General features: G+C 43.7%; 1 protein-coding gene and 1 long non-coding RNA gene across 3 annotated transcripts in view; one reads left to right on the top strand and one right to left on the bottom strand.

The window, feature by feature from the left end:
* The window catches only part of LOC118919286 (uncharacterized), a 49,111-nt gene that overhangs the window by 19,800 nt on the left and 5,142 nt on the right, over window positions 1-24,169 (top strand). Inside the window, exon 3 of one of the 2 annotated variants that reach the window (XR_005027440.2) lies at window positions 220-320. The exons of the other annotated variant lie outside the window; for it this stretch is intronic. This is a non-coding gene — a long non-coding RNA (uncharacterized LOC118919286). The remainder of the gene's footprint in view (window positions 1-219; window positions 321-24,169) is intronic. 2 annotated transcript variants of the gene reach the window in all.
* On the bottom strand, window positions 7,686-9,842 carry LOC118919285 (akirin-1). Its single transcript, XM_036899095.2, has one exon. The coding sequence runs from the start codon at window positions 9,768-9,770 to the stop codon at window positions 9,189-9,191; it is 582 nt and encodes a 193-aa protein (XP_036754990.2). The 5' UTR covers window positions 9,771-9,842; the 3' UTR covers window positions 7,686-9,188.

Raw genomic sequence — 24,169 nt, 5'->3', positions numbered from 1 at the left:
AAGAGCATCCTGTGTGAACTCAGGAAGTGAAAGAGGGTGGAGCGTGGGGTCCCGCCTTTAAGACCAGCAACCCCACCCACCGATGGAGGAGCAGTTAAAGGAGAGAAGGGTAGTGGGAATGTATCTCTGACATTCTCCCAAATGCAGAGAGAAGCAGGACTCTTCTTCCTCACATCCCGGGTCTCAAGAGGAACTAAAATTTATCTGTTTCTGTTTAAGCTTCCAGATATTTGCCAGTTGGGGAGGGTGTTCCTGGGATGAAGAAGAGGATGTACAAAAGCATGGAGCCAAGAAAGAGCATGTCAAGTCCACAATTGTCTGTAGGTCATTTTGTTTAGTTGTTTTGTTCTATTTTGTTAGAGAAATTACTTTATTTATTATTTATTTTTTTATTAAGGTACCATTGATACACACTCATATGAAGGTTTCACAAGAAAAACAATGTGCCACTCCCTGACTTCAAGCTATACTACAAAGCTACAGTAACCAAAACAGTATGGTACTGGCACAAGAACAGACCCATAGATCAATGGAACAGACTGGAGAGTCTAGATATAAACTGATGCATATATAGTCAATTAATATATGATGAAGGATCATGAATATACAATGGGGAAAAGACAGTATCTTCAACAAATGCTGTTGGGAAGACTGAACAGCTATATACAAAAGAATGAAACTAGGCCATTATCTTTCACTACTGGGCCACTTATGTACAAAAATAAAGTCAAAATGGTTTAAAGACTTGAATGTAAGACCTGAAATCATAAAAGTCCTAGAAGAAAATATAGGCAGTAAGCTTTTTGACATCAGTCTTAGCAATACTTTTTTCTTCCAGTCTCTTCAAGAAAGGGCAACAAAATCTAAAATAAACAAATAGGATTATATCAAAAGAAAATACTTTAGCACTGTGAATCGAACCATCAACAAAACAAATAGGCAGCCTGCTGGATGGGATAAAATATATGCAAATCATACATCCAACAGGGGGTTAATATCCAAAATACATAGCAAACTTATGCAATTTAATATGAAAAAAAAAATTAAAAAATGGGCAGAGGACCTAAATAAATATTTTTCCAAAAATACACGCAGATGGCCAACAAGCACATGAAAAGATGCTCCACATTGTTAATCATCAGGGAAATCAAACTCACCGTGAGATATCACCTCACACCAGTCAGAATCCAAAAGACAGGAAAAAACAAGCATTGCTGAGGGAAATTATTACACATCACCTAAAATCTATTATCTCCTAACCTAAGTTTTGAAGACACGCTAGGACCTAGAATTAACAACAGCCCCTGATACATGGGTAGTGAGGGGTGAACACTGACATGCCAGACTGCTTGGAGGAAGTGAGAGGGACAGAAAGACACACAGAGAGACAGAGCATGCGCTTTGACTTTTGAGCTGTAAGCCAGAGTAGATTTGCTCTGACACAGTCAGGCAGGAGCTCAGTGGGGAAACATACTAAGCCTGGATAAGAACCAAGTCACTCCAGATGAAGAAACTGATGATCAGAGAGGCAAAGACATCGTCTAAGTTCAAACAGCGTTAGACAGAGAACTGAAAGGTCTCAGTATTCCTCACCCCCAAACTTCGTGTCTTGTCTTACCCCTTACCACATCACCTCCTTCCCTGAAGGGCATCATTAGAAACGTGCGAAAAGACTTAAAAATAGAACGTTAACTCCTTGCAATAGTTTGGTAGCTGAGAGTACAGGCTCCAATGCTCGGCCCCAATGTTTTTTTAAAGATCCATGGTATAAATGAGACAATATAACCAATATATGTAATATGCATAAATGTATATATAATACTTGACACACAATACTTTCCTGAATGCTATTGTTTGTATTAAATCTGCTCTTCGTTCACCAAAAAAAAAAAAGAAAGAAAAACAATGTGGTTATTACATTCACCCTTATTATCAAGTCCCCCCCAAGCCTCATTGCAGTCACTGTCCATATGTGTATAAGATGCCACAGAGTCCCTACTTGTCTTCTCTGTGCTACACTGTCTTCCCCATGATCCCCCCACACCATGTGTACTAATCAGAATACCCCACAATTCCCTTCTCCCTCCCTCACCACCCGCCCTCCCCAAGCCCTTCCCTTTGGTAACCACTAGTCCCTTCTTGGAGTCTCTGAGTCTGCTGCTATTTTGTTCCATAAATGAGGGAAATCATTTGGCATTTGTCTTTCTCTGCCTGACTTATTTCACTGAGCATAATATCCTCTAGCTGCATCCATCTTTTTGAAAATGGTAGGATTTGTTTCTTTCTTATGGCTGAATAGTATTCCATTGTGTATATGTGCCACCTCTTCTTTATCCATTCATCTACTGGTGGACACTAAGGTTGCTTCCATATCTTGGCTATTGTAAATAGTTCTGCAAGGAACATAGGGGCGCATATGTCTTTTTGAATCTGAGAAGTATTCTTTGGGTAATTCCAAGAAGTGGAATTCCTGGGTCAAAAGGTATTTCTATTTTAGTTTTTTGAGGAACCTCCATATTGCTTTCCACAATGGTTAAACTAGTTTACATTCCCACCAGCAGTGTAGGAGGGTTGCCCTTTCTTCATTTGTTATTTCTGCTCTAATCTTTATTATGTCCCTCCTTCTACTGACTTTGGTCCACATTTGTTCTTCTTTTTCTAGTTTCATTAATTGTGAGTTTAGACTGTTCATATGGGATTGTTTTTCTTTCCTGAGGTAGACCTGTATTGCAATATACTTCCCTCTTAGCATGGCCTTCGCTGCATCCCACAGATTTTTGCAGTGTTGAATTATTGTTTTCATTTGTCTCTATACATTGCTTGATTTCTCTTTTTATTGGTCATTGATACATTGATTATTTAGGAGCATATTGTTAAGCCTCCATGTATTTGTGGGCTTTTTTGTTTTCTTTTTATAATTTATTTCTAGTTTCATACCTTTGTGGTCTGAAAAGCTGGTTGGTACAATTTCTGTCTTTTTAAATTTACTGAGGCTCTTTTTGTGGCCTAGTATATGATCTATTCTTGAAAATGTTTCATGTGCACTTGAGAAGAATGTGTATCCTGCTGCTTTTGGGTGGAATGTTGTGTAGCTGTCTGTTAGGTCCATCTGTTCTAATGTGTTGTTCAGTGCCTCTGTCTCCTTGCTTATTTTTTGTCTGGTATATCTTTCCTTTGGAATTAGTGGTTGAAGTCTCCTAAAATGAATGCATAGCATCCTATTTCCCTCTTTAATTGTTAGTATTTGTTTCACATATGTAGTTGCTCCTATTTGGGGTGCATAGATATTTATAATGGTTATATCCTCTTGTTGGACTGACCCCTTTATCATTTTGTAATGTTCTTCTTTGTCTCTTGTTACTTTCTTTGTTTTGAAGTCTATTTTGTCTGATATGAGTACTGCAACTCCTGCTTTTTCTCCCCTATTATTTCCATAAAATATTTTTTCCAACCCTTCACTTTTAGTTTGTGGATGTCTTTGGGTTTGAAGCAAGTCTCTTGTAGCCAACATATAGACAGGTCTTGTTTTTTTATCTATTCAGTAACTCTGTGTCTTGATTGGTGCATTCGGTCCATTTACATTTAGGGTGATTATTGATAGATATGTACTTATTGCCATTGTAGGCTTTAGATTCATGGTTACCAAGGTTCAAGATTAACTTCCTTACTATCTAAGAGTCTAATTTAATGGACTTAGTATGCTATTACAAACACAACCTAAAGGTTCTTCTTTTTTTTCTCTCCTTTTTCTTCCTTCTCCATTCTTTATATATTAGGTATCATATTCTGTACTCTTTGTCTATCCCTTGATTGACTTTGGGGGTAGTTCATTTGATTTTGCATCTGCTTAGTAATTTGTTCTACTATCTTTACTGTGGTTTTATTTCCCCTTATGACAGCTGTTTAACCTTAGGAACACTTCCATCTATAGCAGTCCCTCCAAAATACACTGTAGAGGTGGTTTGTGGGAGGTAAATTCTCTCAGCATTTGCTTACCTGAAAATTATTTAATCCCTCCTTCAAATTTAAATGATAATCTTGCCAGATAAAGTGTTCTTGTTTCCAGGCCCTCATTGCATTAAATACATCATGCCACTCCCTTCTGGCCTGTAAGGTTTCTTCTGGGAAGTCTGATGATAGCCTGATGGGTTTTCCTTTGTATGTTATCTTTTTTTCTCTCTCTAGCTGCTTTTAAAAGTCTGTCTTTATCCTTGATCTTTGCCATTTTAATTATTATATGTCTTGATGTTGTCTTCCTTGGGTCCTTGTGTTGGGAGATCTGTGTACCTCCATGGCTTGAGAGACCATCTCCTTCCCTAGATTGGGGAAATTTTCAGCAATTACCTCCTCAAAAACACTTTCTATCCCTTTTTTTCTCTCTTTTTCTTCTGGTACCCCATAATGTGAATATTGTCCCGTTTGGATTGGTCACACAGTTCTCTCAATATTCTTTCATTCCTAGGGATCCTTTTTTCTCTCTGTGCCTCAGCTTCTTTGTATTCCTCTTTTATAATTTCTATTCTATTTACCATGCCTTCTACTACATCTAATCTGCTTTTAAATCCCTCTGTTGTATGTTTCAGATATGGAATTTCTTAATGATTGAATCTCTGTCCTAAATTCCTCCCTGAGTTCTTGAATATTTTTCTGTACCTCCTTGAGCATGTTTATGATTCTTATTTCAGACTCTCTTTCAGAAGATTGGTGAGTTGAGTTTCATTTGGGCCTTTTTCTGGGGTTCGTGGGATTTTGGTTTGAACCAGGTTCCTTTGATGTTTCATATGGTGCCCAGAAGCTCTAGTCTCTGGAGCTTCTCAGTCCCTGGAGTGATGTGAGGGGTCTCAGAGGAGTGGTCCTGGTGTCCTGTTTCGTGAGGTCTGCTCTGTTCTCCATGTGTATGCAGTCTGGCGCAGCCTTCTTTCCTGTTGCTCTTTTAGGATTAGTTGTATTAACTATATTTCTGTATTATATGTGGTTTGGGGAGGAGTTCTCTGTCTCACCTCTCATGCCACTATCTTTAATTCTCTCTGTCTATAGGTCATTTTGTTTGTGGCATAGTGAGTGGAGAAAGAAGTTCCTAGACAGGTAGGCAGGAGCAGGGCAGTTTGTCAAGACTGATTAATTTGGAGAAAAGTATCTGCTATGGTCTGAGTGTTTGTGTCTCACTTTTTTCACGGGCTTGCATTTTTTTTTGTCTCTCTGGCTGTGCAGCCAGGACTAAGAACCACTGTGTTGGCATAAATATTTCCAGAGAAATGAGAATCCACAGAGGAATCCTCTGGGCACCAATGGCGGGTCAACCAAGAGCCAAAGAGATTCCCAGAAGCTCCAGCAGAAAAAGCTGCTAAAGGGCTCTGATTGGCCCTGCTTTGGTCACATATTCTCCCCTTGGCCAATCACAGTGGCCAGGGAATAATCACATGATCACTCATTTGAACTTTAGCCTAAGAAAAATGGGGAATTTTTGAAGGATTTTAAGTGGGGGAGAACATAATCAGATTTAGAAACATTTACTTGTCTGGCGAGTTTAAACTGCTAAGGAAAATCAATTAACCTCAAGACCTAGTGAATTAAGAATCTGATGCAATGCTGTTAATAAAAAAGATATTCTCTGTTACAGACTGAATGTTTTGTCCCCTCATAATTCCTGTGTTGAAACTCTAAGCCTCAGTGTGGTCATGTTTGGAGGGGGACCTTTAGGAGGTGATTAGGTTTAGATGAGGATGTGAGGCTATGGCTCCCATGATGAGATTAGTATTTTTATAAGGAGAGAAAGGGAGATAGAGCTCTCTCCCCACCATGTGAGGACACAGCAAGAAGGCAGTTGTCTGCAAGCCAGGAAGAGAGCCCTCATAAAACCTGACCATGCTGGCACCCTGCTCTTAGACTTTGCAGCCTCCAGAATGGTGAGAAATAAATTTCTATTGGTTAATCCATAGTATTTTGCTGTGGCAGCCCAATCTAAAATATTCTGTAAGTCCACCTACCAATTTTTAGGTAATACAGAAGACTGAGGATCTAGTTAAATGACACCATGGAGATTCAATCAATAAAACTTAGACTGTGGGAAACTCCACAAGGCAGACAACATGTTTCTGCTTTTGTTTCTGTGAACAAACTGTAAGAAGAATGATATAGAAGGAGAACCAACAGATTAAAACACATTTGAACACATCACAATGTACTGACCTTATTTAGACCCTACTGTTTAAAAAACTTAGGACATTTATGAGGCAATTGGAAATCTGAACACAAGCTACTTAATGATATTAAGGAATTATTATTAACTCTTCTAGGTAATGATAATGGTATTTTAAAATCTTTATCTTTTAGAAATCCTACTGAAATATTTATGAATGAGATGACAGCATATATGGGATTTGCTTCAAAATATGATGTAAGGGAGGAGCAGATTGGGATAAGGATGGGGCAGGCCTGGCTGGGTGGATGGTTGTTGAGGCTGGGGGGTGACTGACTGAAGGGATGGGAAACTGATGGTGGAGCCCAGTAAGGAGGCTGTTTGAATGGTCCCAGGAATGATGGTGCTGGCAGGAAGCAAAAGAAAAAAGAGATGCATAGAAAGTGGGCCAGTGGGTTTTTGAAATATTAAGGAATTATAGTCGATTCTTTTATGTTTGGTATTTGGTTGGGTATGGAGAGTGACAGACAGGTGGACATTGAATGTGATGCTCAGTTTCTGGCATGAATGAATGGCTGGTGCTAGCTGCTGAAGTAGAAAACATCAAGGGAGAAGAAAGTTTGAGGGAGAAGGTGGTGAGTTCAAGTGTGCACACAGTGACTTTGAGGTTCCTGTGGGACATCCAGGTGGAGCTGTCCATTTGGTGAAGAGGTCTGGGGGGAGGGTGGGCAGATATAGTAAGTTGGAACCTTAGTATAGAGCGGATGATTTCAGCCATGTGGGAGAACAAGATGTCTAGAAAAGGAATAGAAAGGATGGAAAGATTTTGGAGAAGAAAGGAAAATCTGGGCTCAGAGGAAAAAGGCCAGCTTTGAAAGGAGAGGCAGAGAAACAGGAGCCCACAAGACAGGCTCAATAGAAGCCATCAGAAAAGTAGAACTAAAGAACGTAAACTTCATGGCAGTCACAGCAGAAAGAGCAGAAGCCAACAGTTTCAAAAGCCTCTGAACACTCATATATGGAAAGAAATGAAACCATCCATTGACTTCGAGAACAAAGACATTCATGACTTCAGAGAGAGCAGCTTCCAGGCTGCTGAGTACATAAGCCAATTGCCTTGGGTTAAAGAATGAATGGGAGGAAAACAAAGACACTTCTCATGGTCTGCTCTCCCCTCCACAGCCCCTTCTAAGGGAGGATGTCTTGTCCATGATTCTATGGCCCTAAATAGCTGTATCCTATAATGTGAGGCCAGTGACCTATGACTTGTCTCCTCAAGAAGAAACTACCAGGCTATTTAAATTCCATCTTTCTTGGGCATCAGTCTCTTGACAGTGGGAGCTGGGCTAACGATCCTGAGGATAGCTGGTGCTAGAAGAGGAGAGAGGAGAGAATGGAAGAGATGGTCAGAGAGAAACAGAGAGAGGAGTGGAGGGGAGGGAAGGGAAGACATGGAGCATGTGATCTTGATGGGCTTACAGTCCCCATTCCACGTTTCTATGAGCCCAGCTGTGCTTCTGTGTCTTATCTCTGGATTTCCAGTGTATTCTTTTTTTTTTTTTTAAATAGCTTAAGTATTTTATTTATTTGCAACTAAGCTTTTTAACACTATATAATGAAAATGTACAAAGAATAATGTTGCAGTTTTTGGTTAGATTTAAGTCAAAGACATTCATTAATAAGAAATCTGAATATTCCAGAAATTTCTCTAAGCCATCTGATCAGAACAACTGTCTCTGAATATTATCTTACTTTGGAAGGTACTGGCATACATTAGAATTCAACTCAGAATTTTTTCAAAATAAGCCCTAATTAATAAAACTATTCTATATTCAAACTAAAACAATTTTAACTTTCCTTTCCAGAAACAATAATAAAGAAAACAAGGCATTTTGTACAATGTGGTCCTGAACAAGTCACAGTAAAAAATAAATATATACTTAATTACCACCTCCTCAAAACAGAGGCCACTTTCTGTTCTTCAGCTTTGGAAACAAGGTGAAGAACAGTCTGTAAGCAACTTTGGGCAGGGGGTTGCCAAAACAAAGCTCAAGCAGTTGATCATGGACACCTCTTAGAATTTGGGGGAACCTGACCAAGGATCTGAATTCTATTTAATAACCGATACAAAGGTGAAGTGGCTCCTCCTAAGTAGCAGTGCTGCCAGGGCTTGGCCCAGCCCTCTGCTCACCTGTTATGCTCCCAAGCAAACCCTGATGCTCCTGCTCCAAGGGAGACTTTCTTTTTAGAGGTTCAGTGTCCAGGGAGCTCTTTGTGTGAATGAGGTGAGCACAGACTCCACATGGGTATTTTAAGGCTTGGAGTCAAAGTATTTTTCTAACACGGCTGGACAGAGTCCATGTTTCAAATGGCCTGTCTCCAGTTCATCCTAATTCCTCACCACATTATTTGTAGACCTAGGACCAGAGACCTTTGCTATGTCATCATAATCACATAATATCCATCCTAACTTATGATTCATATTCTGTGTCTGGAAACAGTCCCTGTATTTAACAATAATACCTACACATAAAATGATCCACTGTTACAACTTATATGGTCACAAAACATTAATGATCTTCGGTAGACCAAGTAAATGTTTTTAACCATAACTGTCGTGCATCAAATTCACAGCCAGAATACCCCAAGATCAAAAAAATATGCACAATACAAATAATAACTTAAAACACACACATACATATACACACACGCTCACACACACTTCTTACAGAACTGTGCTTGGGGAAACTCCATTTGTTGAGTGCCACTGAGGGCATATTTTGCTAAACTGCTGCTCCAGATATTTTTGTTTGGAAAATCTCACAGTAGGGCACAGCTGTTTATTGGATGAGCGGAAAAGAAAGATATGCTTGTGGCAACCAGAAAGTTTAAAGGTCTTTCAAGTTGTATAAAATGGACCTGCAGAAACATTTAAGTGTTCTCAGGATGCAAAGTTGGAGCTGAAATGTGATATCAAACCAGCTGCAAAAAGTGTACAGCAGCCATCTCTTGAGGTCAAACCTGGTACCCAGATATGCAAAAGAAAGCTTCAGGACACATAGCTTGTTGGCCTTGTCCCGTATCGTCGCATAATCTGATCATGTGTGAATTTCACAAAAGATTCATATTGTTCTGCTAGTTTGCTATTGAGGATCAGCTCATACTCCTCCCGAATTTTGTCTTCATAGTCTTTTAAGAGACGCTCACATATTATTCCAACTTGTCGGAGGGTAAAGGTGGGCTGGTCCTTCTTCATCCAGGAGGAACCTGGAGAACTTGGTGCTGTGAGTGCTGAGGAGTGAGGCTGACTTTCTGAAGTACAAGCTTCACTTTGATTAAGAACAACTTCTAAATGTCTCCACCTCTGATAACGACTATATTCTTGCTTTATGTTCTGAAAAATTTGCTCCGGAGTTGGGAGGCGCCGCTCGCCGCCGGGCGGGGCGGGCTGCTGCAGAAACGGCGGTGGGGTCTGCGTCTGGAGCAGCGGCGGCGGCGGCTCGGCGTCCGGGGGCCTGAGGCCCGGAGTGGGGCCGGGAAGGGGAGCACAGCGCCGCCGCTTCGGGGACCCAGGGCTCAGCAGCGCCGCCTCGAACTCCATGGGCCGCTTCAACGTCGCCCCGCACGCCATGTTGCTCAAGGGCCAGGGACCTGGAGCAGACGCGGGAGCAACTGCAGCCCAACCTCCGACTGCCCGGCGGAGCTCGCCGATTTCCAGTGTATTCTTAAAAGCAGCAGCTCCCTTGAGCCAGCCAGGTGGGTCTCTATTCCAAAGAAACTTGAGCAAAACAGCAGGTAAGAAAGCAGAGGTAGTAAAGTGTAGACAATTCCTTCACGAAATTTGGTTTTGCAAGGGAGGAGAGACGATGGAAAGAGTGATGACAGCATCCTAAAGATATTTTACTGCTGTTGGGAAAATCAAGAGAGAGAAGTTGGACACGCAAGATTGCTGGGATAACAGATAAAGCAAGGTGTCAGAAGAGGTGGCTAGTGAGGTCATCCTCCAACACAGCCCATGAGCTCAGTGTCACTGGCTCTGGTGCCCTGGGCTCTGCTCCCCAGAACAGAGTGGGGCTCCTCTCAGCTGCTCCTTCTGATCAAAGTCTTCGGGTAAGACAGGAAACACATGACTGTGCTGTCCTAATTCACCAAACCACTCTAACAAGAGTTAGCAGCTTGGTTCCATGTATCATGTATCATGTCAAATGCCTCACAGACTTGCTAAGTCACTGCCTTATGGCATTTGACCACTCTGGGTGATTACTTACCATTGTACTTAAGCAGCACCTGGCTCTAGTAGAGCTTCAAAGGTAGGATTGGCTGTATTCTGGCTGTTTCTAGCTGTTATCCTCTAAAATTTGTGCTCTATGATAACCTTGCTTAAACATTATAAATACTGGGTTTAATAGATGAGTTGGGGAATAAAGAGCAATGTTCACTTGTATATATGATATTAAACAAGGAATGAGGAATTGATGCTAAAGACATTGCTATTTATCTTTATTTATTCAGGTTACAAAGGAAACCCATAGTTTTCCCCAAAAGTTCAAAGAATGTAGAAATATAGGACTTAGAAAGCAAAAGTTTTCTGTATTTCATTTCCAGAGAAAATCCCTATTTATACTTTGACATATATTTCCCAGACCTGAGAGTACTAACATAAGATATATACAAATGTTCAGCATAAGTGCTCTCATTGACCTTCTCATCTGTCACCTACTAATTTTGTAAAGTATTCATGCATAGAAAGAAATAATGAAAGGAAATATGAGGCCAATAGTGATTATCCCTGGGTGTTAACATTATGGAAGAGTTTTTTTATATATATTTTTTGCCTTCTGAAATGTATGCAATGAAAGCACATTACTTCTAAAATTAGAATATATATATATGTGTGTGTGTATGTGTGTATATATATATATACACAATACATTGATGTACACATATATATTATACACATATATATATAATATATATACCTGCACACTTGTACATATATATATATAAAACATATATTTGTAAACAAGGTGCAAAAATGATGAATTATGTATATCCTGGTTAGTTTGTCATTGGAACAAGTTGTTGAATAAAATTTTCCTTGAATGTACTTTATGCTTCTTCACCTGCAGACTTTTCTGGTTCATGTTACTCCTGCTCCCTCAGAAGACCCCCAAAGTCTAAACTAGATTCCCCTAACTTACTGTTCTCTCTCTCCATGAACCACCTGTGAAAGTCCTGATTGTATCTGCACCTATTAGCAAAGTCACATTCTGTCATGCATTGCATGTGCATCAAACTACTGGTTTACTTGTTTATTGCCACTCACCTCCTCATGCCTTCGAGGCTGTGAGGAGCTCCCTGAAGGCAAAAGATAGGGTTACCCATCTCTATATCCCAGTCTTATGCTCTCTGTGTAGCAGCAAGTAGAATAATGTCCACCTTAAGGCAGTTATCATTCATTAATACATGCATAACCCGGATGGTACAGGCCCCTCTTGTGTGTAGGGGGTGCTTCTTGCCCAAATGTTGGGGGTGGGGGCAGGAAACAGATGTTTATTTAGTCCTATTGTCTCCCATAGTCCTACTGCCTTCCAAGGACTAAGGCTGGTGACACCTGGTGGCACCCCAATGGCAGGGGTGGAGGAGGAGGACTTCAGCTGCCGCTCTGTGAGACCCCCTCCCAGTTGATCAGAAAGTGCTTACCTGCCTTCACCTGCCTTACTAGCTGATAACCCAAACATCACTGAGGTATGATGGGGTCCACAGCTGTGGACTGAAGGTGCAGGTGGGGCTCACAGAGCCACCAGTATGGTCTTTAGAGTCAAGGACAACAGAAGTGTCTGCACTTAAGTAACTCCCTTGTACCAGCCATGGTGAAGAGGTCTTACAGCAGGCCTCCAGAAAGCAGGGGCCCCAAAGAGACTCCTTTTATCTCCATCTCTGTCCGTTTCTCCTCATCGCCCCTATTCTCCTGCACCTAATTCTCATGTGTGTGGGTTTTTTCCCACACCACCAAGCAATTCTCTGACACCAGCTGGGTGTCCTACAATTCAACTCAATTCAGACACTCTACCTGGAGACAGCCATCGGATCTCACAGGTGAAGGGCTCAGTCACACAAGACTTCCTCCCCAACCCCACTTCAGATGCCAATCAAAAGTCCAGGTTGTCACCCATGCCTCCTACCAACTGGCCATAGATCAGAGCTTCCCATGACTCCTCTTTAGGTTCAATTAGTTTCCTAGAGGAGCTCACAAAACTCAGAGAAATATTTTACTTACTAGACTACTGGTTTATTATAAAAGCAGTAACAGCCAGGAATAACCAGATGGAACACCCGGCTGGAGGAGATGCATAAGGCAAGGTATGGGGAAAGGGCACAGGGCTTCCACACCCTCTCCAAGTGGGCCACGCTCCTGAAACTCCATGTGTTCAACTAAGTGGAAAACCCTCCAACTCCATCCTTTTGAGTTTTTCCGGAGGCTTCATTATGTAGGTACAGTGATAAAATCATTGGCCATTAGAGACTGAATGCAATTTCTAGCCCTTCTGCCCTCCTCAGAGGTCTGGGGATGGGGACTGAAAGTTCTACCCCTCGAATCACAGGGTTAGTTCCTCTGGAGTCATCCCCCAGCCTTAGGTGACTTAGCAGCTGTCAAAAAGTCACTCATTAACATAACAAAAGGCACTTTTTATCACTCTCCTCACTTAGGAAATTCCAAGTGTTTAAAAACTAACTCTGTGCCAGGGATTAAGACCAATTACCTTATTTCTTGTTATACATCACATGATCACAACCCCCCTTTCTCCCAGTACCTTCTCTGAGGCAACCAGACCTGATGGTCCTACTCTTTCCCTCCCGAAATTCTCCCTTCTTCACAGTTTAACCCTACTGTCCAAACCTGGTTGAATTTTTTTCTACTTATTCCATTAACTCCTGAGAATATCCTAAAATAGCCTGCTTTGATTGTGGTGTGTCCATTTCTTTTTATGTCTGTCAACTTGATCATCTATTTGGAAGCAATGTTATTTATTAGGTACTAGATATCACGCATGAAAATATAGATATAATTTGAGGTTCTGTATGATGGTAAGATTAATTTTTGCTCTGGCAGGCAGTTAGGGTCTGGGCAGATATCCTTAAGCTCTGGTTTTAAACCAAAGGTGATTTTGCCTACCAGGAGACATTTGATGTTTTGGTTGTCAGAATTTGGGAGGGGGCTGCTGCTGACATCTGTCAGGTAAAGGTCAGGGACACTGCAAAGCATCTTACGGTGGAGACAGTCCCCACAACAGAGAATTAGCTGGCCCCAAGTGACAATAGGCTGAGAAACCTTGCCTTAATCCAATCAAAAATCGAGCTGATTGCAGTTGGCTTTCAATCTTTATGGGGGTTTCTCTATTTTCACCCCTTCTCCTTGGGTGTAGTTCTCTGGAAGTCCCAGATGAAGGCCTAAGGTGTTTACTTGGGTTCCTCCTCCTTGAACTCCAATTTTTGTCTCCTTAGCGTAAGACACTGGAAGTTTCTCTGTCTCTTGAGAAGGGCAACTGCTCATCTCTCTGCTAAGCCTTACCTCCAGGGTCTTGACCCTCAAACTCTCACCTCCTCGGTAGCCCGCCTTCATACACATGTCTTACGTGTTGTCCAGCGTTTCTAGCTGCTCTTGACGGGAGGCTTGTGCTGCCAGTCTGCCTTACTGGGACCTTCTCTCCACAGAAGGAAAAAGTTGCTTCTAAGAACTCTTTTGTTGTCCTCCGGATGCAGGCTTGAGGCATGATGTTCAGTTCCTCTGCCCACCCCCTGCCTCCTCTGCGTGGAGAGGGGCAGCTGTAGTCCCAAGAGGATGAATGATGGTGGGCACTCTGACTTCCCATAATTACTGCCACCAGCAATAGCTCTGTAATAGGTGGATAGGTGGGTTTTTTTCCTAGTTATCTGAGAAACAAACATGCTTCATCATTAATTTTTCCCTTCTCATACAAGGATAAAATAGTCCAGTTTCATACAAGGAAATCCTATTTTTCCCGTTAACGCTATTTTGATTCTGCCCCCTATGAAAAAATAGATGTGGCATTAAAATGCTGACATTTGCCTTTTTCCCCCACAGTCTGGTTTAAGTTGCTGGAAAACCAACTGAGATGTGACTAGGCCAGATCTCAGATGGTGGAGTCAATTCCCATTATTAGAATAGGATGCTAATCAGATTGTAAATGACATTATTCCTGATTCACAAATCTCCCCAATTAGAAAGAAACCTCCTCGTTTAGAAAAAGGGGGTGTCTCATTTATTCATGGAATGAAAGAGTGAATGAATGCTCGGTTGTGTTCTAATCTAACGTCCTGTACTTGCTTCCTTTACTTGCTCTTTAAAAAGGGCCCTAGTCTCTGTCAGTGTATCACACATTATAAGAAATAAAAAAACAGCAAAAGGAGGAATTCCTTCTGGAATGGAGTCAACAATCATAGGAATGACTGCCTTCCTGAGAAAACAGGAAAGGATTTGTCTGGGCTGGGGTAAAAATGGAAGGCACAGTCACGAGTTGCCCCCTACTGGTCAATGAGGTGAAAACCCCTCACCTCAGATTTAAAAATTGGCGCGCTTGAGCCCTTCACTGAGAATCACAGCCCTGAAGCAGGATTTCCTGAGTCCCAGGGGAAGCGGCTTGCTAGAACACGCAGTGCGTTCCCGGGGACGCGGGGCCGAAGAGCCGGGACCTCAGGACTCCGGGGCCTCATTTAGCAGCCACAGTCGGCAAGGCCAGAGGCTGCCAGCCTTAACCTGTAACTCATTAATTAATCCCCCTGGATATCTCGACCCTTCAAATAGCTTTGGTAAAGCTTTAGCTATAAAGGAAGATTTTGAGTTTCACATTCCAAAAAAATGTTTCACACACACAAAAATCACATTTATATAATTCAACCATCACTAATTTTGTACTAACTAATGATCAGTTATTCTTGGGACCCACTTCCTTCCTCCACACCCCTCCCTTTTTCTTCTCTCTTTCTTGTCATTCTAAGAAATTTTAACCTTAAAACTGTTCAAGAAATGATTATGAAATATCATTTTATTTTTAGACCATATATTTTCTGATATCTTGATCAGCAGGCTGAAATATAATGAACAAAAAATCAAAATGGAAGAGTTCTCATAGTTTTAGTATTTTTAAATCCTGAGGGTTTAAAAAAATGTATTTGGGGTAGTCATCTTTCTGTCTTTTTTTGTCTAAGAGAAATTCATGACCCAATAATTCATCAAAATTGTCTCAGAAAAATGTTAATATAACTGGGCATCTATTGGGAGAACTGTCCAAATTATGCCAGCTGCTTCTATGCCAGAGGGTGGACCCCAAGTCATCTTAGAACTTCAATTATTCAAGCAAGAATCTTTGAGTGGATGATTTTAGTTATGAAAATGTAGGGCAAGTAGGTATTCATTGCCCTGACTGGAAAGTGGCATAAAGGTTTTTTTAAAGAGCTGATGAAGCCTGCCCCCCTCCCTTAATACCTCTTGATAAGCAAATCCGGTTGTCAGGAAGAAAGAGTATAAACTTGTGTAAAGTCAGGAACCTGTTGGGGGCAAAATCTCCAGATCCAGTCCTTCCTCTCAGAGATTCAAGGACAGGAGACCCTGCTGGGATAGACATAGGGTCAAAAAGAGTATCAAAAGCCCCCAGGGCAACTCCAGGAGAGGAATCTGAACTGGGGGCCAGGAGTGCAGGGGATGGTTGGGAGGTGGTGAGGAGCTTAGGCAGGGTTCCTGGGAGGAGATACCTGGGGGCCCAAGGGTGAAAGTTCGCAGGTAAAAATGAGTTGACTATATTCTGCTGTGTTCTGTTAAAGCTGGCTAACTCTTGTTCAGGTGTTCAGAAGAGTCTTGTTATGGTGCTAACCAGCTCCAGAGCATCCTGACTAGAGGATATAAAAGGTCAATGCACAGCCCAGGGGAAGGCGTCTCAGGGCCCCTCCTGGTTTTGCTACTTGACAAATGGCATGGGTTGGCAGACTCCTCTGTTAGCAGAACATAGTTTGCACATCCTCTTATTACTCCTCCCAGCAACTGTATTTTTATGCTAAGTGTTTATCTGCTTATACTAATAGGTGTGTGAGTTTGCAATTCAGTGAACTGGAAAGGTCCATTGCTCCTGGGTCTCAAGCCTGGGCTGATTCTTCCTGGGGACCACATGCTGGTTTCTGCACAGGGTATGGCTGAGGAGCAAGCTCTGGATCCAACTGCTGGATGTATCGATGTGATCTAAGAGATGTTTGAACTTGGAGCCTGTAATGCAGCCTCAGGTATCCAGGCAGGTCTCTGTAAAAGAAGCTAGTGTCCACCCAACCAGGAAGAGCCCACTTTCAACAGAAACACTTAAGGGTGCCTCTGAAGCGCTAGCTGGTGAACAAGTCACATCTGCTGTTCTCTTTCTCTGCCACACCTACGGGAGGATTGACTCCCACTAACCTGAGGTTCTGGGACAACTCAAAGAGGAAGCAAGAGGCCTTGCAGTGGAGACACTGGACTTTTCACTCATAAGGCCATGCAGGTGCTCCAGCAACTAGTTGGAAAAATTAGAGACCTGACTGTATGTGGACCCCAAAATGTTGGCTGAAGCAGATCACTAGTTACAAGGTTTCCTGATTTGTGTTAGAGTCCCAAGAAAATCAGTACCTTTTTCGTTCTTTAGTCAGCACCCTCTTTGTGCATATATGCCCCTGGGATGAAGCTGGTATCATCCTCAAGTCCTCTGCCTTCAGGGAATCATGTCAAGACCTCTTCTCTTCGCCAGAGGCTCTGCTGAAGGGATGGGCATTCAATAGCCATGTTTTGATTTTCTGTTTCATTGCTCTGGCCTTAGCTGATTTGACCAGGGGTTCCTGACCCAAGGCAGACAATACATGAGATAGTGAACTATATCACCTGGTGCTAAGAGATGAGCTGTGAGTCAAATCTATACTCTTAAACATTTTAACAAAGATATGTAGAGAATGAGATGTGAAGAAATTAGAACCTCCCTACACTACTGGTGGGAAGGTCAAATGGTAGTCACTTTGGAAAACAGTCTTGCAGTTCCTCAAAAAGTTAAACATAGAGTTACCATATGAGCTTGAAAATGTCTTATGAAGTTAAAACATAAACTTACCATATGACCCAGGAATCCCACTGCTAGTTATTCATCCAAGTGAAATGAAAACATACATACACTCAAACATTTGTACATGCATGTTCATAGCAGCATTATCCCTAATAGCCAAAAAGTGGAAACAACCCAAATGTCCATCAACTGATGAATGGATAAGTAAAATGTGGCCTATTCACACAGTAGATGTTTTTCAGCAATAAAATGGAGGAAAGTACTCTTAGGTAATACAACATGGTGAAAGTTGAAAGCATTGCACTAAACGAAAAGAAGCCAGTCACAAAAGACCACATATTATATGATTCTGTTATTATGAAATGGCCAAAATAGGAAAATCTATAGACACAGAAAGTAGATTAGTGGTTGTCATGGGGAGGGTTGGGGGTAATAGGGAGCTAATGCTAACGAACATGGGGTTTCTTTTTGGGGTGATGAAAGTGTTCTAAAAAGTGATTGTGGAGATGCCTGTGCTATACTAAAAACATTGAACTATATGCTTTAAATGGATTAATTGTATGGTATGTGAATTGTAGCTCAATAAGGCTGAAGTTAAAAATATATAGGTTTGTAGTAACTGAAACAGTGAACATTGGGAGAGGAAGCTGAAAGGTTTGGATACAGACCCCATGTGGCATGGAGAGCCTGTGTGAGCCAGGGGCCGAGTGCACAGAAGCCGTGTCTCCAGAGAAGGACCGAAAGAGGTAAGTGATAAGGTCTTCTAAAGCTGTATGATTTCACTGCTACCAGAGCAGTTACCACCATCTCTAAAGAGTATGCTGTAACTTTCTAGAACTCTCTGCCTCACACAGCCATAGGCTGGCAGAAGCACATCTTTGTCCTCCAGAATGCAAGAAATCAGCTCCAACAAAGCCTTCTCACTTGAGGGTTAACTCCACTGTCCATGTTGTTCCCACACTGCAGTGGTCATTTGAAGCTAAGAAGTTCCAAAAATCTGTAGCTCCTAAAGAGCCATATTATAGACATCCCTGGAGCTGTCCACTTTGAATTTCCGTGTGATTCCCAGCCTAGTCCTTTTTGCTGGAAGTTTGCCAACTCTGTCCCACCCTTCCTGTACCAGGGGAATGCTAGGAAGGGGGGCAGATGGCGTTTCATGAGGCTGAGCACACATCCTTTAAGGCTCTAGGACAGGACCTGGCTCCCACATCTGCTCAGACCCCGCCACTTAGGATTGGCTTTCCTTATATCTTGTTTAGAAGTGTATAAAGTGTCATCCTTTCTGTGTCTCAATCTTGAAGTTGGACTTTCCCTCTTACTCATTACCATATATGTATTGCTGAGGGGCTCCAAAGGGTGACTGCCATAGTGAGGTGCCAAGCGCCGGGAGCCCTGAAGGTCTGTGCTCTTTCAGCCCTGTCTCTGTTCCTCTGGGATACAACAGCAGGTTCCAGCTCTCTGGAGCCACACTGCTTCCTAGTCTCCCTCTGCCAAGGTCATGTTCCCTGAAGGCCCCATCTCTGGAATGGCCTGTGCTTACCAACTTGAGTGTTTCCCTGATAGCACCATGGGCCCCGATTTTGTCCTAATCATGAGTGGCGAGAGGAGTGCAGGGCAGTTCAGGAAGGGCTGGCAGTTTAGTTCAATGCCAGACCTGGGCCACTGGACTGGTGCCTCCCTCCAGCTCCTGCTCCCCTCAAGACCTGTGGCCTGGCCATTTCCTGGGTTCCAGAGTTCAGAGATCTCTGCAGTAAACCCAATTGCTTGAGGTCCTTTAAGGGGTGTCTGTTCCGTTCCTTGCACCCATAAAATCCCTGCCAGGAACGCACTATAGAAACATATCATCCAGACTTGAGCAGGTCACAGAGATGGGTAGTGATGGCAGGGAGTGATGGGTGACTGCGCCCTGGACTCTGCCCAGATAGCATCTTGAGGTTGGAGAGCAGAAGGACCAGCACCCTGAACCTGTTCCTTGGCCCTCTCCCCTTTGTCACAGGGTGGTATGAAGGGGAGATTGGTAGACACAGTACTCCCTGTCACTGACTGTCTTGGGCAAGTTGTTGTCCTCAGGTTAAAGGTGTTGATCATGTACAGTTATGTACTCTTACTGTCACCAGTTAACTAGGAGAGAGACTGAGCTCAGAAAGGTTAAGAACTTGCTGAAAGTCGCACAGTTGCTGAGTGAGGAAACAGACTGGAACGCAGCCTGTCTGACGTCGGAGCGACTCTCAGCTGACACCCTTACAGTGCCTGTGAACAGCGTGGCTGGGGAAGGAGGAGGAGAGATTGGAGTGAGTTCTGTTGACACAAGGGAGCCTGGGGGCTCGCAGACTTCTTCAGAGCCAGTGGTCAGGGGCTAGGGGCTGTGAACTAGATGCCACAGGGGGCCGCTGGTGGCCTCTGAGTGACAGGATGAGAGCCTTGGGTGCGGTGGGGCAATAAAGAAGAATTTCAGCAGGAGGGAGAGAATGGGAGCAGGAAGCCAAGTCCTCTCTCTGTGCCCCATTTTTCCCACTCAGGCACTGCGCCCCAAATGGGGACAGCAGAGTGGAAGGCAGCCTGGCCACAGTCCTCACTCTCTCGACTCAAAGTGGACAGAAGGACAGAAAGACTGGAGACAGACAGCTCTGGGGGATTTGGAACTTGCTAACTGGCAGCCTGAAGGCCAAATCTGCCCTGCCGTTGGGTTTTGTTGGGCCTGGTAGGGCTTTAAAAACATTAAACAAATTTTTAAACTGAGAGATTTCACATGAACAGACAGATTCTGGCTTTTCTTAAACGTTGGAAAGCTCTTACAACAGTGGCCCCATGTCCCCGTAGGCGCAGCCCCTGGCTGGGGCTGAGAGCAGCCGGTCTGTGCTTCCTGCCCTACCCCCCACTGCGGCTGCTGGCTGCCGTTCCTCCACCTGGTGGCCCCTGTGGGCATCTGAGATTGCACCCCATGGATAGCCTGTGCTGTGACAGAGCTGACTCAGTGTTGAGGAAACCCCGGAATTTGAACTTGAGTTCCTGTTGGATAGCAGGTGAATATTCATCTGCCCCTGTGCCCTGTAGGCAATGGTGCTGGTAAGTTTGGTAAGCTCAGGAGAGAGAGGATACCAGACCCAGACCCAGAGGGGCAGGAGTCTGGGAAGGGGAAGCTGCTGCTCCTCTGAGAGCATAAACAGTATGTATTAGTCAGGGTTCTCCAGAGAAACACACTGTGTGTGTGTTATATATATATATATATATATATATATATATTGTTGTTGTTGTTGTTGTTATCATTAATCTGCAGTTACATGGAGAACATTATGTTTACTAGACTACCCCCATCACCAAGTCCCCCCCACAAACCCCATTACAGTCACTGTCCATCAGCGTAGTAAGATGCTGTAGAATCACTAGTTGTCTTCCCTGTGTTGCACAGCCCGCCCCTTTCCCCCACCCCCCACATTATACATGCTAATCATAATACCCCCTTTCTTCTTCCCAACCTTTATCCCTCCCTTCCCTCCCATTCTCCCCAGTCCCTTTCCCTTTGGTAACTGTTAGTTCATTCTTGGGTTCTGTGATTCTGCTGCTGTTTTGTTCCTTCAGTTTTTCTTTGTTCTTATACTCCACAGATGAGTGAAATCATTTGGTATTTCTCTTTCTCTGCTTGGCTTGTTTCACTGAGCAAAATACCCTCCAGCTCCATCCATGTTGTTGCAAATGGTAGGATTTGTTTTCTTCTTATGGCTGAATAATATTCCATTGTGTATTTGTACCACATCTTCCTTATCCATTCATCTACTGATGGACACTTAGGGTGTTTCCATTTCTTGGCTATTGTAAATAGTGCTGCGATAAACATAGGGGTGCATATGTCTTTTTCAAACTGGGCTGCTGCATTCTTGGGGTAAATTCCTAGAAGTGGAATTCCTGGGTCAAATGGTATGTTTATTTTGAGCATTTTGAGGAACCTTCATACTGCTTTCCACAATGGTTGAACTAATTTACATTCCCACCAGCAGTGTAGGAGGGTTCCCCTTTCTCCACAGCCTCGCCAACATTTGTTGTTGTCTGTCTTTTGGATGGTGGCGATCCTTACTGGTGTGAGGTGGTATCTCATTGTGGTTTTAATTTGCATTTCTCTGATAACTAGCAATGTGGAGCATCTTTTCATGTGTCTGTTGGCCATCTGAATTTCTTCTTTGGAGAACTGTCTGTTCAGCTCCTCTGCCCATTTTTTAATTGGATTATTTGCTTTTTGTTTGTTGAGGTGTGTGAGCTCTTTATATATTTTGGATGTCAATCCTTTATCGGATCTGTCATTTACGAATGTATTCTCCCATACTGTAGGGTACCTTTTTGTTCTATTGTGTGTTATATTTTTTAAGAGATTTACTTTAAGGACTTGGCTCACACGATTGTGGGGACAGGCAAGTTCTAAGTCAGGCTGGTAGGCTAGAAACTCAGGCAGGAACTGATGCTACAGTCTTGAGGCCAAATTTCTTCTTTTCCAAAAAATCATGTTTTTGCTCTTAGTCTTCAACTGATTGGATGAGGCCTGCCCCCATTATTGATGATAATCTCTGCTATTTAAGGTTGACTAATTGTGAAATGTTTAACCCATCCATGATTCCCAGACTAGGGTTTGATTAAATGTCTGCATCCTGTCACTTTGCCAAAGTGACACATAATCTTGACCATCACAGGGCGAACAGAGCAGTGGCTGAGGAAGGGAGCATGGAAGTGTAAGAATGTGTGTACACTGAGTGGGGGGGAGCAGGCGAGGCGCGGGCCCGCAACTGTGGGGGAGCAGCCCTGGCAATAGCCCTGAAGCACGGCACCCCCAGGAGTGGGCAGAGAAGCTCATGGGAGGCCAGGTGGGGATTTTGGCTCTTTAAAGATATTTGATAATAAAGGGGATAAATTGAGGAGTGAGGACAGGTTTCCTTTTGGTTTGCACTTTTCATAGGCTAAGGAGGAGGGAAGGACCCAGCTGGGAAAGACAGAGAGATGAAGTGGAGGAGAATGAGAGAGAAGCTGGTGGCAGGATTTCTCTCTGGACAGGAGGAGATGTCTTCCTCAGCGATAGGGCTGCTGAGAAAAGCACAGCCTCCATGTGGGCAACGCAGGACATCAGGGCTCAGCTCTGCCCAGGGCAGGCAAGGACCAGGAAAGGAGTGTTCTGGAAAAAGGCCCCTTCTACCCGGGATGCTTTTTCCAATACGCTCTCGCACCCCCTTCAGGCTGGTTTCCAGTGGCACTGGGAACTCTGGCCCCGTTGCTCTGAGTCCACAGGACCGGTGCCTGCCTCCCCCTCCCTTCCTCTGCAGGCAGCACGGTGCCGTTGCCGGCTTCTCCAGCTCTCCCCTCGGGTCTCCGCCCCTGCTCACCCTGCTCAGTGCATCCCCGGGGACTGAAGGAAGCTCTTCCTGGTCGCCACTGGTTCCAAGCTGGGCAGCTTGACAATCAGGAAAGTGAGGACACACCCCAGCACACATGCAGAATTTAACTTTTAACTCTTCAGCAACAAAGTAGAACATGGCAAGTTCAGATAATCCTTGTGCTTATTTGGGGCTTACTATTGTTTTTTTTTTGAATTACATATAAGGAGAGGTACTGCCATTTTCTCCATGCTTAGGGCCTCCAGGGGCCTAATCCAGCTCTGGCTCTCACCCTTCCGCACTCCAGCTGTCCAGAGCTCAGAGGATGTGATGGCACAGCCTAGGGATGGGAGTGCCGCTCAGGACGGGCAAGCCAAAGCACAAAGGGTGTGTACGCTTGCTTGGGCTTTTTTTTGTGCCGCCTGAAAGTTCAAAACACGCTGGAACATGGAAAGAAAGGTATTTGCCTGAGTGACTCAGACATGTTCCAGCGTTTTCCCACAGGCTCCGGCACATCCCAAAATAACTGCACCCCTGGATGCTTTCCCTTGGCATATGATTACGCGTGTCTAACGTTACAGAACAGTGGGCACAGCGGCCACGCTCACACGGGAGTTACAGGAATGCACCACGCGTAATGGAGCCCCCTGCTGCGTGGTCGCACCAGGAGTGAGAAATACCAAGCTCAGAGTCCCTGACAGTAAGAGGTGCGGACTCACAACCACATAGACAACTAAGGGCCCCTGGTCGATGCCCACCTTTCATGGGTGGGGACAAAAAGGCCCAAAGAGAGAAACACCTTGCCCGCACTTACACATCTGGGGACTACAAAAGATAGTAGGCAAGAGCTGACTGTTAACTCTCAACTAATGATGTTTCTTTCTCAGTGTCAATTTATCCTTAGAATCGTAAGATCTTAAGTCGAAGGGATTTTAAGGGCCTCCTGGCCGCCTCTGTGCCCAGGTCTGGACAAGAATGTGGGAATGAGGAGGTGTCAGAACGGACCTACCCTTGGGGGAATTACAGTCTTGCTCAGGAAATGACTAAAGGCATTCAAACAGCTGGAAGACAATTGGGCCCTAGCAGAGACCAAAGTCTGATGGGAGTTTTGGGAAAGTCTGAGGAGGAGGGTACAGTCCAAGTGGGGAAGGCTTCACAAAAAGGTGGGCCTCAAGGGTGAGCACGATGTGAAAGAGGGTAGGGAGGGCGAGGGCAGACTCAGAGGTGAGAAGGGCTGGAGGAGGGATGTGGACTCCAAAGAGAAGGAAGCAGGGGTGCTCTGGAGAGCTGTGGAAACCAAACCCGGGAATCTGGGCAGCCTATGTGGAGGCTGCAAGTGGCTTTCAGTGTAGATGCCATTACATACTAGCTCCAAGTTTTCAACGGGAGAGGAATAACCTTGTAGGATTTTGACACAATGTATTTTTTTCTAATGCTCTAACCTAGGAAAAGGTAAGAGGTTATTCTCAAATTTCTGTGGTACTTAGTCCTTTCCCTCTTTGCACCGAAGCATCACACTTGGTGCTAAAGACCGTGCACTGAGGGGAGACAAACACGGCCTTCAATGTCTTGTGGACCTGGAT

This window comes from Manis pentadactyla, chromosome 8 (genome assembly GCF_030020395.1).
Source record: "Manis pentadactyla isolate mManPen7 chromosome 8, mManPen7.hap1, whole genome shotgun sequence".
NCBI classification, from domain to species: domain Eukaryota; kingdom Metazoa; phylum Chordata; class Mammalia; order Pholidota; family Manidae; genus Manis; species Manis pentadactyla.
This window is presented reverse-complemented; position numbering and strand designations above follow the sequence as displayed.

Excerpts from the sequence above, each read along its gene's own strand:
- LOC118919285 (XM_036899095.2), bottom strand. The coding sequence starts at position 9,770 with ATGGCGTGCGGGGCGACGTTGAAGCGGCCCATGGAGTTCGAGGCGGCG.